We start from the raw sequence: 18,172 nt of genomic DNA on the forward strand, positions 1-18,172 counted from the left end.
GCTTCGATCTGTGTGAGTGTTCTAAAATTCCATGAACGTTTGATAAAGCTATTGATGTCTAAAAAACTTTAACCCCAGACTGTAAATGTTTAAGGAAAAAAATTTGGTCTACAGAATAGAAAAGTACTTTTGTACTTTTGTTCATAGATATAAGAAGATGTGGTATGAGTGCCAATGAGACAACTCTCCATCCAAGTCAAAATTTATAAAATTAAACCATTATAGGTCAAAGTACGGTCTTCAACACGGAGCCTTGGCTCACACCGAACAGTAAGCTATAAAGGGCCCCAAAAATTACTAGTGTAAAACCATTCAAACAGGAAAACCAACGGTCTAATCTATATAAAAAACGAGAAACGAGAAACACTTATGAACCACATCAACAAACGACAACTACTGAACATCAGATTCCTGACTTAGGACAGATGCAAACAAATGCAGCGGGTTTAAACGTTTTAATGGTACCAAACCTTCACCCTTTTTCCTGAAACAATAGTGTAACATCACAATATAGAAAGACACACTATAAAATATCAACTGAAATAGCTGAAATGACTACATATGCATTTTAAAAGCAATAAGATAAACAACACAAATAGAGATCGTTTAGATTAATCTCACAGAAATTGAAGTGAAAAATTTTTTTTCACACAAGAGAGACCTGGGACAACCAAAACTTAGTAACTTTTCTATGTAATGCCCTTGAAGTTGATCTGTTCATTAAACTGTGCTATAGAATGAGTGTATCTGATCAAAATCCATAAGTCCATTGAAGGAATTACGACTAAAGTTGAGCACAACCAAACACCTTTAGTTAAACACAAAAAAACGGTGCAACAAATTTTATTGAAAATACTAAATAAAATAAAAATTCAGAACAACATGGAGCTATCAAATTTCCCAATTAAAATGCTGTTTAACATATTTTTACTACAATTATAAATGTAAACATAAAATAATACATTTAACACAGATATATGTCTAAGACTGGCACCTGCTGGCAGAAAATTTTAAACAGAAATTTTGATGAACTACAAGGTTATGTTATGAGAGAGTATTTAACTTATCAATGGTAAGAAAAGTTGAAACCAGGTGCGTATCCAAGATTTGGGGTTAAGGGGGATGATGACCCCTAATAATTCCTACAATTGTCTCTTCAATAAAAGATTTTTTCTGATATAAGGGTGTAAGGTCTCACAATGTTCTTGTGAAATTAATAATGGTGTTAAAAGGAAAATACCAATCAGAGTGATGTTTTGGTTTGAGGTTGTAATGATGTCTTTAATGAGTCCTTTTAAACATGAAGATATAGATGACCTTAGGTATAAGTAAGAGTTACCTAATTTTTCTTGGAATCTGCTGTTCACCAAAAGATGCATGAGTAAATTTCACTTTTAATCAGTGGGTGTCATTCTCCCTTGATGTATCCTAATATCAGGTCATATGCACACCTTACCAGAAAATTTGACAGGGGCAGATTTAGGCAGGGCATATCAGACGTGAAACACTCTAAACTCAGGAAACAACCTTTTTTTTGGCATAAAATACTTTAAAAATTGTTATGGTTGTGACCCCAAATACATCCAACCCACTTACATGTAGTACCTGCTTAAACTTTCAACAACATATTAATTTCCAGTTACTGAGATATGACTGCCAAACATGAGCCTCAAATTTACCTATTGTTGAAAATGCATAAACAATAATGCAACTATAATTAAAATAAATAAAAATTCACTGTAGCAAGACTTCTCACAAAAGGATGCAGACTTGAGTTCTTATATAAAACTGGAATAAATGGATGTTATGAGACAGCATGCCAAAAAATCAATTATTCATATTAAAGCACAAATGAGACAATATATCAAGCAATATAACATTTTGACTAGCTTTTGTAAAATATGCAAGTATAGTGGAACAAATTGTGTAGTATGTTTTAAAAAATCTTTTGACTAACAACTTAACTTAACCTGAGAAAAGAACAAATTAATTAAAACATTTATATCATGTACATCTATAAATAGCAAGGGAGAGGGTGTGATTAGAACCTGTTTTGTCCCAATCTTTTAACTACAAATTGTTAGATTCAAAAAAATGTTTTTGTTTTCTTCTAAAATATTCATATTCCAGAAAACTAAACTTACTGTCATGTCTAGAGGAAGAAGCCTAAAATTTCAATATTTAATGAAAAAAGATGAAAATGGTTTTTAAGGTTTCAGTTGGATTTTACCTAAGTTAAATATGAGGAAGACTGCAAACCACCAAAAATTTTAAATACTGTAAAGATTCTTCGGTTCAACTAATGTATCAACAAATATTGTTATCTATGTACTTGGGATCATAGTTAAATCTTTTATAAATACTCTCAACTTTGCTGATTGAAGCAGTTTTTTTGGTATTCAAGTGATATATATCTGTCTTGAGAAGGCAAGCATAAATTCAACAATATTTTTTACCCAATCAGATTTGTTAAGTTGGCATATTTACATGTAACATACAGTTATATATATTATATCCATAATTTTGAACCAACTGATTTTTTTTAATACCGGGAGACAAAATAAGGATCCTATTCCACTGTTACTATTATCAAATTGCATGTACATTTGCAATTGCAATAACTAACTGCCAGTGCTGAAGCATACAAGGAAGTTACAAACATTGTTTTTTTAATTTTTCATTTTGCTTGTAAAATGCTACAAATTTCAGAGCATCAAATCCATGATTGATAAGAAATCGTTCGTGCAAGTGGAGATATTGTATGACTGATTTCAAAAATGTATGATTTAGTTGTGTTTTCTTTCAGTTGCATTATTTGGTGATACTGCAGCATTGTATTTTGAGATTGCAGGCATCTATTTTTTTATTTGATGGTGGCAACTATCCAATTACTGTCCCGACTAATATGTAACAAGTAAAATCAAATTTTTATCATAAAATTGCCAACTGCTTACCCAAATCTTCAAATACAATTCTGCTTAATTTGACTGACAAAACTGACAATTCATTCAAAATCTATTTTTTTTAACAATTTTTCTCATTGGATAAAAGTTACCATCAAATCCACAGTTGACATGTCGTATCATAACTATAAATTATATAAGGAGTGACCCACCATTTTGAATTGCTAGGATCAACAAATGATTTACTACAATTTCATCGAAAATATAACAACACCTACCTAAATACGCTGTTTTAATATGATTTAACCAAATTTGAATCATAGAAGTAACATATCAACCTGCAGTTTTTAAGTTTTCATTTGTATGACCTCACGTTTAGCGATGGCATCTATGTGCCAACATCATTCATGAAATTTTGCGGATTTTATTTTATTTCAAATTTGTACATTTTTCCAAGCTTTAACATATTATTTCTTTTTGTAATGCATTAGAATCAGAATACAGGACTGTAGTTGAAGAGTTGCCGTCGTCAATTTTGATTTGACAGTTGCAATTATCTGTTTTACTGTCTCCGCTAAGTATCACCAGTAAAATTGCATTTGCAACTTTCAAATCGCCAATTGATGGTGGCAACTCTACAACTACAGAACTGTTATTCTCTAATTCACATCATCTATTTACAGTGTACATTTTGAATGCTCCTCTATATAGCTAACTCCTTAAATATTATTCTCAGAAGCGCCCCATCCCCATCTCCCCAACATCCCAACCCATATCAAATATTGGATTTGCTTCTGTTACCCTGTTTGCTGTAAAACAATAAATGGATTTGCTAATATATAATATCAAAATGAGTTTGCAGCTGCTTTTTTTACAGGTTATCATGATCACTGGACAGAATAAAATATCAAACATGATTTAAGAATGTTAACAAGAGAAGGATCAATAATACAAATCATCGGCATAATAAATAAGTGATGAAATAAATTAATTAACAAATTAAAAAATACATTTTCAAAAAATAACAAAAACTTGTAAAAAAAAAAAAAGGGACCATACAACACAGTGTGTGTTTTGTAATATATTTGGTTAGTTAGGTAAATTTGCATATATGACAAATCATAATGAATGAAAAATTAATTTTAACTGGTAAAAACATACAATGAACAAAACGTTACATTTTCTTTTCCTAGTAAGAGCTTGAGACACTCATTTATATTGATCATGTATTTCAAACACTGCTGTTCTTTGAAATCTCTACATGTAATCTAAACAAATATACATTGTAACAATGTACAGGCATCCAAACAAAGAGTTTCATTTAATCTAGATTTAGCAAGGAAGATAAAATGGACAATGAACTAAATTCCTACATGTATATAATATACAATATCTCAATATTAGGGACTTTGAAAAATATGATTGTACATCTGTACAACAATAATGAACACAGCATAGCTCTCATGGAATGTACAACACACAATAACAAAAATATATGTATTATGCACAAAATAAATCATCAATTTTTGACCAAAACAAATTTGACTTTATAATATAAATGGCAGGACATTTTTATTCAGAACCTTTCAATTATGCATCTACATGTATCATCCGCTAATTTTCTAATAAGATCTTTATTTTGTTGATAAAAAGTATAGCATTAGAGTAAATTTCACTTTTTTATGACAAGATTTAAGTCAGGGTTTAACATTCACTTCAAAATTCTAAATTTTTTTCACAGTTTTCTTTATTCATGTTATTTCTTTATTAAACTGCCCGAACTACATTGTTTGTCAAGTTTTAAATTTTAAAATCTGAATTATAGATTTAGAATTTTGTTTTACTAATTTGACTTTCATCTATCCTGGGCAATTGGCCTGCCAGTGACAGTGACTAGAGAATACTGTGTATATGAACATCAATAAACTATAATATCAGAGACATTGAGTAAATGAGACAACGATCAATGCATGTAAACAACAACTAGTAGTATAACATTTCTTAAGCTGTATTCTAAACAGGCAAACTTTCTACATCTGATGTAAACATTGGAACAACTTGAATTATTCTACCATTTTGTGCATCTTCTGATAGTTGTATATCTTGAACATCCTCTGGATCTCTAGCATCACCAGATGGCACCACCTGAGCAGAATGACGACCTTTTAAACTGGTTAAACTCATAGTTCTCTGTGTAACCCATTCTGTAAGTGACTGTTCCTTAGGCCTTTGTTGTAGAATTTGTTGGACACAAGCTCTTAATATGGACGGAAGTTCACATGATTGAGGTTCATTTAAAAGTGAATCTCTAAACAAAGCTAAAATGTTCCCACATTCCTCTGGTTTTACTTGATAAAATAATTCCTCCAGTTCTAAACGTTGTAATTGAGGAATTGCATATCCTTTTGGATGTGTAGTTATCAACCAACTATAGTCTACACCAGTCTTTTTTCGTGTTTCTTCTTGTTCTTTGTCGATTCTTACTTTCTCTAGTTCCTTAATATTGTAATCAAGTTCTGACATCAATGAATCAACAACCATTGACTTTTCATTTCTTGCAGGAGGTTTGCTCTGATCATTTGATACTAGAGTTTTCCATACTGATTTTAAAGGCATCATCTTCAAATATGAAACAAAGCTGGAAAATAGAATAAATAAATCTATCAATTCTGTGAAATAAATGTATTGATAATTTAAAAGAACTTGAAATTGGACTATTGTGCCCTTCTGTACATGTATATGTTGGAAACTATATTGGCAGATCTTGTTTTAGTTTACATGTAACTATTGACATGACTGAGAAGCATGTGTATGAATTAATAACAAATTTTTTAAGATAGAATAGGAACATTGTCATGCTTTTTTGTTTTTCTAATTTATAGAAATATAGTAAGCCTAGTTTTAAATCTTTTTACCTAGAGTATTTACAACTCAGTTTAGAGTGTTAAGCATGTCTGACACACACCTGGAGTTATATGGTTTCTTTTAAATGTGTATCTTGCTGCATGACTCTGTACTTGTTTTAGAGGTCTCATTTTTTCCATTTGTGTGTGGGTTCGGAAAAGTGCAGTAATATTCTAATTGTCATCTTAATGTTTGGTCAACTTGTTCTTGACTTTCTTTGTACATGTTGTAATTGTACCTTTTAATTTCTTTTGATAATATATATAGACGTCTATCACATTCATGGCTTTTATTATACATATATCCAATATATGTCACAATGATAATGTTACTACATGTACGTCACAGTAAGAGTCAATTATACGATGACTTCATTTACGGTTCATCTGCACCCTTTGGCTAAAATGGTTGTGTTTACACCATGCACACAATTAACTCTGAGTGCAGAATAACCTTTGCACCTACATTTGTAGAAAAAAAAAATTGTGGTGTAAACGCAGCCCTCTTAGCCAGAGGGTCCACATGAACCTTGAATCCTGGTCCCTTTGCCCCGATTGACAAGTACATTCCCCCTGGTACTTGTCGCCCTAATACCTGTTCTCCCTGGGTAGCGGGGACACTTTAATTATTAATTGATAGGGTGTTGCCCTGGGGTTCTGTTACCCCACCCTTGCATACAATTTAGATTTTAAAAATTCGTAAGGGTTCCACGGAACCCAGTGTCTCGCCTACTTTTGCTGTTAATCGCAGGCTCAACAAAAATGAGGAAAAAATTAATAAAAATATTCCTCTCTATACTATCTTTTGATTGTAAGTAGCTTCTGTCCAAGTTTGGTAAAAATCCAGGATAGTTTATGAATCTAATAAATGTTTTAAAAACTTAAACTGCAGACTGTATGTTAACTGGAAGAAAAACTAAGTCCATTTATAAGTAAAATACGGAAAAAATGGAACAAAATTTAAACAAAATTTCCTTCTAGATACTAGCTTTTAATCATAAACAAGCTTCTGTCCAAGTTTGGTACAAATCCAGGATAGTTTAAGAAAATTGTTAAAATTTTAAAAACTTTAACCACAGAGTGAATGTAATGTTAACTGGAAGAAAAACTAAGTCCATTTATAAGTAAAATACGGAAAAAATGGATTTTTTTTTTTTACAAAATTTACTTCTGGATACTATCTTATGATCATAAACAAGCTTCTTTCCAAGTTTGGTACAAATCCAGGATAGTTTAAGAAAGTTATTAAAATTTCAAAAACTTTAACCACAGAGTGCGAATGTAATGTTTCCTGGCAGAAAAACTAAGTCCATTTATAAGTAAATACGGAAAAAATGGAATTTTTTTTTTACAAAATTTACTTTTGAATATTATGATCATAAACAAGCTTCTGTCCAAGTTTGGTAGAAATCCAGGATACACTGTAGTTTAAGAAAGTTATTAAAATTTCAAAAACTTTAACCACAGAGTGATTATTTGTGGACGCCGCCGCCGAAGCCGACGGAATGTAGGATCGCTATGTCTCACTTTTTCGACAAAAGTCGAAGGCTCGACAAAAATGTATACCTTTTCATATGTTGCGTAGGTCAAAATGTAACCATTTCCCACATTGGTTGGGTTTCGTGTGGTGTCCAGAAGCAGACAAGAAACAAAGTTATGGCATTATCAAGAACATATCACCTTTGCTCGAAGCTCAGATCTGAGGCTCAGATTCCTTACGTCATGTTTACTCACGGCGAGACTTTTCACGGTTGCGAAAAAAATATAGGGCTTTTCATCTTTAATGAACTTATCATATATTTCTGATAGTTTTCCCCACCTATTCACATATTTTCAAGCTGGAAAATTTTACCTATTCCAGCGGCACGTCCTATCACCTAATATGTATATCAGTGAGATCAAAGACATCATAATTATACTTAATCATGTTAATCAGCATTCTAAATTACAATCAACAGTCTTTTAAAGTAATTCTAAATAAAAACAAATCTAGCAATGTAGCCAATTAATACTCCAAAAAAAGCAAATGTTAATTCTTTTAATATTTCCATGTTTTTTCATGACTTTATGGATTTTGATGAACATTTTCTTTCCTTGCCATAGAAGATGGTGAAATAAACAAACACCAGAGTTTTCTTTGATACAGTCCACTCATTTACACTATTTAAATCATCTTTGTTGTGAGTAGATTTCTATTGTCCCTCTATTGTCCATATCAATCAATATTAAACAATACAATCATTACCTGAGGGGGACCATATCAAAGATTTCATATGCCTTTGTTTATTTTTACACCACCTGTGGCAAGGAAAGAAAATGTTTAGCAAAATCCACAAAATTTTTTTTTTCTTTTTAAAACACAAAATGAAAACTTGTATATATCTAGGTGCTGCCAGGATTTAAAACTATTAGTATTACACAGTTTTGTCTGCATTCAGAGAAAATTTCATGGTGTAAACACAGCCATTTTTGTGGAAGTGTATAGATGAACCCTGAGACTACATATGTGTTATAAATAGTAGTCTCAGATGAACACATATGTGTTATAACTTATAGTAGTCTCAGATGAACCTTAATGAATACAATGTCGATTCATGATTATCTGTTTTAAATTTTCCTTTGTTTACTTTTTGCCAAGTTTATTTTCAATTACCTGGATATGTATAAAGCTTTAATTTTGGTGAAGACTTAAGTCATGATTCCAAAATTCGCATCATTTTGGAGTTGTCATTTTGACAGCTATTCTACAGAACTTATATGTCTTATGGTTTTTGATTGGCTGAACGGTTTATTTTGGCCAATCAAATTTAGGTTTATTTACGCATTCAAGGAAATAAATTTATTTGTCAACAATGGCACAACATGGTCATGGGCAACATCAGAGGCCCATTCAACAAGATTGGGCCAATAGAGAATACATTGAAGTTATAACTGGAAGCATTAAGAAAATATCCGACTTTTTAAACTCGTTTGGTAATACAATTTAGCCCCTCATTTCTTATCATGTGACATCACTGTCATCAGAAATCAAGTACCTGTTGAAGACTATTATGCATAATTCCTCAATTGATCCCACTTCAAATTTAATTGAGTTATTTTTCCTTTGTAAGGCTACTACCAAGAGAATTTACGTTTCATTATTCAGCTCTGTTCTTTTGCAATTATTATCTAGAAACATTATTTCTTACACGTCTAATGCATGATTGAGAAAGCTTGTTGTTTTGTGCATACATGGAATAGATGACTTTCGAATTCATGCATTTTCCCTTAAATAATCTATGTCACAATGCTTATGTTATTATGTCACAGTACTAACCTATTGTCTGATGATGACATTTACGCGGATTGACCTCAGGTCAACTGGTGTAACTCATTCATAAAAAATATAACTCAAGATTGGTGTTATATTAAAGTTAACTAGTATCATTGCAAGCTAACTTTGTTGTCATTGTGTACCAGGAATAGCCAACTTCATTACTTGTACCATTGCAAACTCATAACAACAAACCACTCAGACATTAACATGAATGGACCTCTTGTACAAAAGATGCATTCATCAACTTTTTGTTTCTGTGTCGAGCAGATATTTTTTTACAATAATATAACATGCTGGACGAAATTATGAAGTCTTCCATATTATCCTTTTGTGGCTTTTCTTTCTCCTTTCATTATAAATATATATCAGTTAATCAACTGAGAATGTATTCATATGCTTTAAAAGGTTCAATTTCGGCACAGGCACGTGCACTTGTCTCAGAATTTTTTTCCCCTATATACCTTAATATAACACAAGGTGTTATATTAGGGTATATAGGAAATTTTTTTTCTGAGACAAGTGCCTGTGAAAATTCGGTCTAAACACTATCACAGTGAAAAACCTTTAACAGCATGTAGGCTATAATACCTCTTGGTTCGTTCTTTTTAGTTTAAAACATTATAAAAGGCACAAGATTTCCTGCAATTTAGTATCAAAAGGAGCATTCTATTTCACATAATTTTTTTCTGAATACTAAACAATATAATGATATTGCAACCTTTTAAGGGACATCAGGATTGGACCTTTTTTTTTTTTGCTGCATTTCAGGATTCACACTCATTGGGACTCTTGAACTAAACATTATTTTTTTAAGGATTGTGGAAAGAATGCTTTAATTTATTTTGAGGTGGAACTCAATATTCAGCATTTATTTTTCGGGGAAGTCAGGATTAAGCATTTATTTTGCAGGGAATTCAGGATGACAGTCCCCTCCTACTCAGTTGACATTGGTGAATGTTAATTTGTTTCCAAAACTTGTAGATGTCTCATTGGAAATCATAACAATTCATTTTTATACGACTGCAAAAAAATTTTGGGATCGTATAATGGTATGATGTTGTCTGCATCGTCGTCAGAAGACACAGTGGTTTCCGGACAATAACTTTAGTTTAAGTTGATGGATCTCTAAAATTTTTTAAGAAGGTTCAATACCACAAAAGGAAAGTTGGGATTGATTTTGGGGATGATGGTCCCAACCAGTTAGGAATTAGGGGCCCAAAACAAACATTTTTCTAGTTTCAGGATAATAACTTGTGTAGAAGTATTTCGATTGCTCTGAAATTGTACAACAATGTTTAATACCACAAGTAGAAGGTTGGGATTCATATTAGGGGTTATGGGGCAAACAGTTTAGGAATTAAGGGCCTAAAAGGGGCCAAAAACAACAATTTTTGTAGTTTCCAGACAATAACTTGTGTGTAAGTGTATGGATCTCTCTAATATTGTACCATAAGGTTCCATATCACAAAGGGAAGGCTGGGATTGAGTTTGGGGGTAATTGCCTCAAACATGTAGGAATTAGGGGCCAAAAACATGCATTATTCTAGTTTCTAAACAATAACTTGTGTTAGATGTGTATGGATCTCTCTGAAATTGTACTACAAGGTTCCATACTCCAAAGGAAAGAATTGGATCGAGTCTTGGGGTAATTGCTCCAAGGAGGGATTCCAAAAGTCGCGGGGGGGGGTTCCAACTTTGTTAAGGAATTCATATTTTTTTCAAAAATTTTCAAATTTCAAATTTTGTAAAAGTTTCAAGAAGTAATCTTCAATTGCACAGTATTGTGCAATAGATTTGTAAGATCTTTTACCACATTTATTTTGTGTCAGAAACCTATATTATGTCAAAAATTTGATCACAATCAAAATTCGGACAGTATCAAGCTTGAATATTATATTCAAATTTGCCCAAACTGTTCAGGGTTGGACCTCTGCGGTCGTATCAGGCTGCGCTCAGCGAAGCATTTTATTATATTTAGTAAGCAGAGTCATGATAATGGAATAAGAAATAATAAAGTTGTGAAACAAAATTGATTTATTTGGTACCTATACAGTATACTCTCATGCATTAATTTGAAATGTAAAGTTAGTAGGTTTTGGAGGAATGAAGACTTCTGAGCCCCTATACTGCTGGCTAGTGTATAAATATAAATTTGAACTATTCCAGAAGTGTTATTGTATGCATGGTATGTGTTAAAACTAAATCAACCCAAACCCATGCTAATAACTATGTTGTACTAATAAGATGTTATGAAGTTATGATTCCTGTATTATTTATTATTTCAAAGTATTATAAATATTATTTATTTTTCAGACACATCATGTAGATCTAGACTGGCTACATTGAATGAGAAGTTAACACAGCTGGAAAGAAAAGTTGAATATATAGAAGCACGGGTAATTTAAAAATGTGATGAATTGTAACAGCTCATTTTTCTTAAAATCTTGCTTCATTTTCTTCCATCCTCGATTTTTAGAAGTGAAAACAGGTGAATATCCAGATATATCTTTAAAATAAGGAAAAGTTAAATCCATTGACAAAAGTGTGTGAAAAATAGCTTTCTTCCATAATGATCTAGTGACCCCATATACATTTAGATCAATTAAACTGAGAAGTTCATAGCAATGAAATGTAATTTTTCGAAGAAATTCTAACATGTCTAAGGAGAAAACAAAGTTGTTGTCTTAATTTGATAGGCACATTCTTACCCAAAAGAGTTGGCATTTTGTACTTGATAATAACAATAAAAAAAAGCACATAAAATGATATGCATACTGTGGATTCATTTATTAATGTGGATACCTAATTTCATGGATTGAGGAAAAATTGTAATTTCTTGGTTTAGACAATCTGTATTTCATTGAACACCTAAATTCATGGTTCATCTATGTACATATATATAGCTACATGCTTATCCATGAAGTCCACGAAAATTAGTTCCACACACGTAATATTAAATCCATACAAGTATGCAGTATTGACATGATTGAGCAAAATTATTTTTATCAACAAAGCAGTGTATAATTTATTAATGAGACCAAAATTATTCTTAATTGATTGAACCCTGTATTAATAACCAAACATCTGTCTCTCTTGAACAATATATATCTTCAGTCTTTAAGACTGGTGTTACTGTATATAGTTCTGGAATATGATATAATTTTAGTGTACAGAAGATGAAATTATAGAAAACATTGATTCTGCAGAAGAGACAATGTCATAGAGAAGTAAATGTCTGCTGTGGTGGTTCATGATGCACTTTATAAATATATTTTGAAAACAGATTTTTTTTCCCATTCTGAATGTTTAAACCCTTTCCTTTTACTCACAGAGTTACTCGTTGACAACCATAGAATATAGAGATTGAAGAAAAGTATACTATTTAAAAAAAAACTAAGCCTGAAAAAACATTAAGCAAACATTCAGATAATCCTAACATATGTGGGCAAGAAAAGAGTTGAGTCTTGCAATAGTACAAACCCTTGCCATAATGTAAAATCATTTTCTCCAATCAAATATATATATGCAAACATATAAAGAATCAATCAAAGTGGAATTGGTAACTTGTATATACGGTGACACAGGTACATGAAAAAGAAAACAGACGATGCACACAAACATAGTAAATCAGTTCCACTGAAGGAATAGGTGGTATACCCATGAGACTGTTTCTTGTCTGTTTGTCCTTATTTTTGTCTTCTCTGTTTCTGTATTAGGGAATGACTTGATTTTGGATTGTAACATTTATTAAAGCAATTTCAAATTTGCTGTGAGTCACTTCCTGTTTGACAATACTTTGAATTTTAGATATATCCACTGAGCATGGATATACATTTATCTGTCAGTGTTTAATCATGAGTGAAAAACATAACCTGCAACTTCTTGTTTTTCTGTGTAAATCCAAATAGACACTCGTTTTTAGCTCACAGTGAGCTTTTCTCATCACTTGGCGTCCGTCGTCGTCGTTAACTTTTACAAAAATCTTCTCCTCTAAAACTACTGGGCCAAATTTAACCAAACTTGCCCACAATCATCATTAGGGTATCTACATTGGTAATTTTAAAAAATGTGTCTGATGTTTCGACATGCCAACCAATATGGCTAAAATGGCTAAATATAGAACATAGGGGTAAAATGCAAGTTTTGTCTAATATCTTGAAAACCACTTTGAATAGAGAAAATTTGACAGGGGCACAAATGTTACGTTTACCTGCTGTCTATTTATGTCAAAACTGTGTCAGATAACTTCTTATAGGAGCTATTGCCTTAAATGTAAAATTTTACCATTTTTGTCTAGCCTGCGACAAAAGACGCAGAAAGCTCGACATAGAGATAGTGATGCGACGGCGGCGTTAACAACTACTTAAAAGCTTGATATTTCAGCAGGACAAGATATACAAAACGTCCATATGATTGAAATTGTCAGTTAACTCTTTATAGAATTATTACATGCCCTTTCATGATGAATTTTACCTGGCAATTGTTGAAGATGCAGGTGAGCGACACAGGCTCTTAAGGACCTCAAGTTTATTTTCCTACCAAAGGCACTTTTGTGTTATGGTGTAAATGTTTTGTTTGAAGGCTTCAGAATATTAAACACACTTGTCTCTACACCATTATTTACACCTTTGCACTTACATATAATCATATACACTTATCCTGTTATCATTAACACATCTATGATTCTTGTATGGCAGGTTAATGGTTTGCCTTCTCGAAATTATTTTTACATGACTGAACATTTTTGTAGTTTATTTTTGTGCCCCCACCATAGCGGAGGGGGCATTAAGTTTTACCCTTGTCCGTCTGTACATACATGTACGTCACAGTTGTTTTCTGTTCTCTAACTTTAGTTTGCCTCAACCAAATGTTATGAAACTTATACATAATGCTTCTTACCACAAAACACAGATCAATTTGAATTTTGGTGGCGTTACTTTATCTGTTCTAGAGTTATGCCCCTTTACAAATGGAAAAATTGCAAAATTTTTCATTCCGTTCTCTAACTTTAGTTTGCCTCAACTTAATGTTATGAAACTTATACACAATGCTTATTACCACAAAACACAGATCAAATTTGAATTTTGGTGGCGTCACTTTAACTGTTCTAGAGTTATGCCCCTTTACAAACGGAAAAATTGCTGAATTTTTTTCGTTTCGGTTCTCAAACTTAAGTTTGCCTTAACCAGATGTTATGAAACTTATACACAATGCTTATTACTACAAAACTCAGATGAAGTACAAATTTAGGTACTGTGTCAATTTTACCGTTCTTCAGTTATGTCCCTTTATAACTTTATATGATATGCAAGCGGGGGCATCATCTGTGTCCCATGGACACATTCCCCATTTATTTTGTAATGGTATATAATTTTTGTTCATACCTTTATACAAATTTCTCATTTCTGATCATTTCTGACTTCTTTGCAAATTGATCTTAATAATTATTGTTTCGCTCCTTAACACACAGACTAAAGAGTAAACTGTATTGTCAACATTTGTCAGTTTGTTCTTATTGTGTTAGGTAACTAATCTTTCGTCTTTTGGTGTGCAAATCACGTTAAAATTTGAAACATATATGTATCATCTGTATAAGAACTACAATTTTCAACTTCATAAAAAATCCTGAATTATGAGTTTTTAAACATGTCTATTGGAACTCATAATTCTTTCAACAGAACTAGTAGTTCTCATCAAATATGATATCTTTTATGATTAAATCATACAAGTCATGCAAGTTTTTAATTAAACCATTTATTTTGAAATTACAGCCCCAATTTTTACCTAATGAAAGGTTGAAATGATACTCTACTTCTTGCAAACTACTAATTTACAATATTAAAAAATATAATCATTTGTGAAGATAGTAGAGGTTGATTTGCATCACAAGCAGAAAACACACAGGTTAACATTAATACAGGTTACTTGTTCAGTGTCATATGTCAGTATGGTGATGAATAAGGAACCATCGCATATGTCTAATATCACATGTATAACAGGACAAAGACATGTAAATGTGATATGAATATGAATCTGGCTTTGTACTAGTAAGCCCAACACTAAATTTTTAAAGTACTAGCACATTTTTACAGTTCACATGAAGACATATCACCCTACCCAGACACATTATTCTGACTGAGTTAACCAATCAGCTCTTACTTCTTAATGTCACATGCTTAGCAGAGAAGCAGCAAAAACCAAGATTCAATTATCCTTACAATATTTATCACATTTGTATGTTTGTTGCTGGTCAAAAATCTATGACAGCCACCTCAGAAGAAGTCATTTCATAATTTCAAAACTTTTGAGCAGTGAATTTATGGAAACAGTTTTGTGTACTTGTATATGGTATTGTGCATGGATGATGATTGATTGATTGTTGGTGTTTAACTCGTATGGTATTGTGCATGGATGATGATTGATTGATTGTTGGTGTTTAACTCGTATGGTATTGTGCATGGATGATCATTGATTGATTGTTGGTGTTTAACTCATATGGTATTGTTCATGGATGATCATTGATTGATTGTTGGTGTTTAACTCGTATGGTATTGTTCATGGATGATCATTGATTGATTGTTGGTGTTTAACTCGTATGGTATTGTTCATGGATGATCATTGATTGATTGTTGGTGTTTAACTTGTGTGGTATTGTGCATGGATGATGATTGATTGATTGTTGGTGTTTAACTCGTATGGTATATATTGTGCATGGATGATCATTGATTGATTGTTGGTGTTTAACTCGTATGGTATTGTTCATGGATGATCATTGATTGACTGTTGGTGTTTAACTCGTATGGTATTGTTCATGGATGATCATTGATTGATTGTTGGTGTTTAACTCGTATGGTATTGTGCATGGATAATGATTGATTGATTGTTGGTGTTTAACTCCACTTTCAACACTGATATAATAGTCTTTCCTAAAAATATTTTAATATAATGATGTATTTTCCAACATTGCATTCTTTGTTTTAAAATTATGATTTTTTTTTTTATTCCATTTCTGGTTTAAAAAGTCAAAGTATGACATGTAAAGTAACCAATATTATTACCAGTATATGAATTTGTATTGTTGATATATTTACAGGTTACTAAAGGTGAAACATTACAATGAAGACAAGAGAAACAAGATCTGATTTATGGACATAATGTTGTGGAATTCCATGTACATTTGTTGTGGTTTTGTCAAAGAAATTATAGACTGAAAGTTGAAAATATAAAGATAACATAAATAAATTTAATAAACAGGCTGAAATATGTGTTCAGTATACTGATTGACTAACTTACACTAAGACTACATACATTTTGTATTTTAATGACTAATAAAACAAAAATCTGCAGTTGAGTTAAAAAATCTAAATCTGTAACACTATGAATCACAAACAATTGTAACATTATTTATTTGAAAGAATTTTTATTTTTTACAAAATATAAACCTTGAGCCTAGAAAAACACATAGTTTCACCTGCGATGAATTTTTTATACTTATGTGTATTTTTATTTGTGCTAATTTTTTATATGCGAATTGAGACAGTTAATTTTTTTCAAAATTCAAAACTTGTTAAATTTTCAGGCAGAACTTATAATTTCTTTTAATAATTAACTTAGAGGCTGCATAATGTAATTTTTTAGATTCTCAATCTCCCTTCAAAAATATATGGGGACTTTTTGGCAAAGAATTTTGTTTTTTTTTTATTTTTGCTTTTCCCAAAAGATTGCTAGGAATTTAAAAGAAATAAAAATTGAAAAACCAATCTGAAATCTAGAATACATGAAAAAGGACAATATTACATTGTATAAAAATATTTTTATATGACCCATTACAAACTGTTTTCTATATCTATATTAATATACTAAATATTTATTTTTGCCTGTCTTATTTCTAGCATTATTATTTCTTGTAAATGTTTATAGGAATATGCTGTATGAATTTACGATACAAATCCCTACACATACTTAACAAAGCAGTGACTTGCCCAACCTATTTTTTTTTTAATTATTGTTGCTTTCTAATCATGAGAAAATTCCGCCTTCATGTTATTTAAGTAAAAATACAAGGTCCCGCGCCATTATCACTCTCTTTCAGATTCAATTAAACTTTCATTATTTCAATTTTTGATTATTCAGCTAAGTACTTTTCTAAAAGGGGTTAGTTTGCAAATAATAATTAAAGCATGGGTAAATTATCTTTTGAAATGCATATTAAACTACTATCACCAACCATAATTCAATTTAGAATATAAATTTTCTGTGTGCATATTTCTGAATTTAGAGAACTTTTCTTTTAGTCAATGAATGTAATAATGTAAATAGTATTGATTATGTTTATATAGATTATTTGATACAGCAAAATTTGTTATGTAAGATTTTGTTTTATATATGTGTAACTTTAAAAAGTAATAAAAGCATACATCGATGAACTTTTTTGTTAATAAAGAGGCAGCCTCGATTTACAAATATATATACTAGGTCACTGTATCAAGCCTAATACTAGGTCACTATATTAAGCTTCATGTACATGCATCACCTTTTTGTCTTGCCTGGATGAAGTAAAAAAAGTGAGACTTAGGAGTGCTGTTTCCAGCGGTGTAAACAATGTATTAGTTTGTGATAAGGTCAGTTCATGGGGAACCAATAGTGGTAGGTCAACAATGTTTGGTGTGTAGTTGTATCATAATTTGAACATCTCATTTCCATGGAGATTATTTGGCCCCACCCCCTTAGTCATGGTCTATTGACTTTGAAACTTTTTCTTAGTTTACATGTATTAGTTTGTGATAAGGTCAGTTCATGGGGAACCCACTAGTGGTAGGTCAACAGGTTTGGTGTGTAGTAGTATCATCATTGGAACATCTCAATTCCATGGAGATTATTTGCCACTGCCCTCTCCGTCATGGTCTTTGCAACTTTTGCTTAATTACATATATATTAGTTTGTGATTAGGCCAATTCAAGGGGAACCACTAGTGGTAGGTCAATGATATTTGGTGTTGTTGTATTTGCATTGGCACATCTCATTTCAACAGAGATAATTTGGCCCCACCC

General features: G+C 31.6%; 1 protein-coding gene and 1 long non-coding RNA gene across 2 annotated transcripts; one reads left to right on the forward strand and one right to left on the reverse strand.

The window, feature by feature from the left end:
- Positions 1-827: 827 nt before the first annotated feature.
- Positions 828-8,559, reverse strand: LOC127719647 (protein RD3-like). The gene is made up of 2 exons (XM_052225877.1): positions 8,460-8,559; positions 828-5,541 (listed from the first exon to the last, which is right to left on the reverse strand). The coding sequence occupies exon 2, from the start codon at positions 5,520-5,522 to the stop codon at positions 4,917-4,919; it is 606 nt and encodes a 201-aa protein (XP_052081837.1). The 5' UTR covers positions 5,523-5,541; positions 8,460-8,559; the 3' UTR covers positions 828-4,916.
- Positions 8,560-12,055: 3,496 nt separating this feature from the next.
- On the forward strand, positions 12,056-17,548 carry LOC127719687 (uncharacterized). Its single transcript, XR_007990453.1, has 2 exons — positions 12,056-12,349; positions 16,216-17,548. It is a non-coding gene; the product is annotated as an uncharacterized LOC127719687 (long non-coding RNA).
- The last annotated feature ends 624 nt before the right edge of the window (positions 17,549-18,172 follow it).

The sequence above is a fragment of the Mytilus californianus genome, unplaced genomic scaffold (genome assembly GCF_021869535.1).
Source record: "Mytilus californianus isolate M0D057914Y unplaced genomic scaffold, xbMytCali1.0.p SCAF_1, whole genome shotgun sequence".
Lineage (NCBI taxonomy): Eukaryota > Metazoa > Mollusca > Bivalvia > Mytilida > Mytilidae > Mytilus > Mytilus californianus.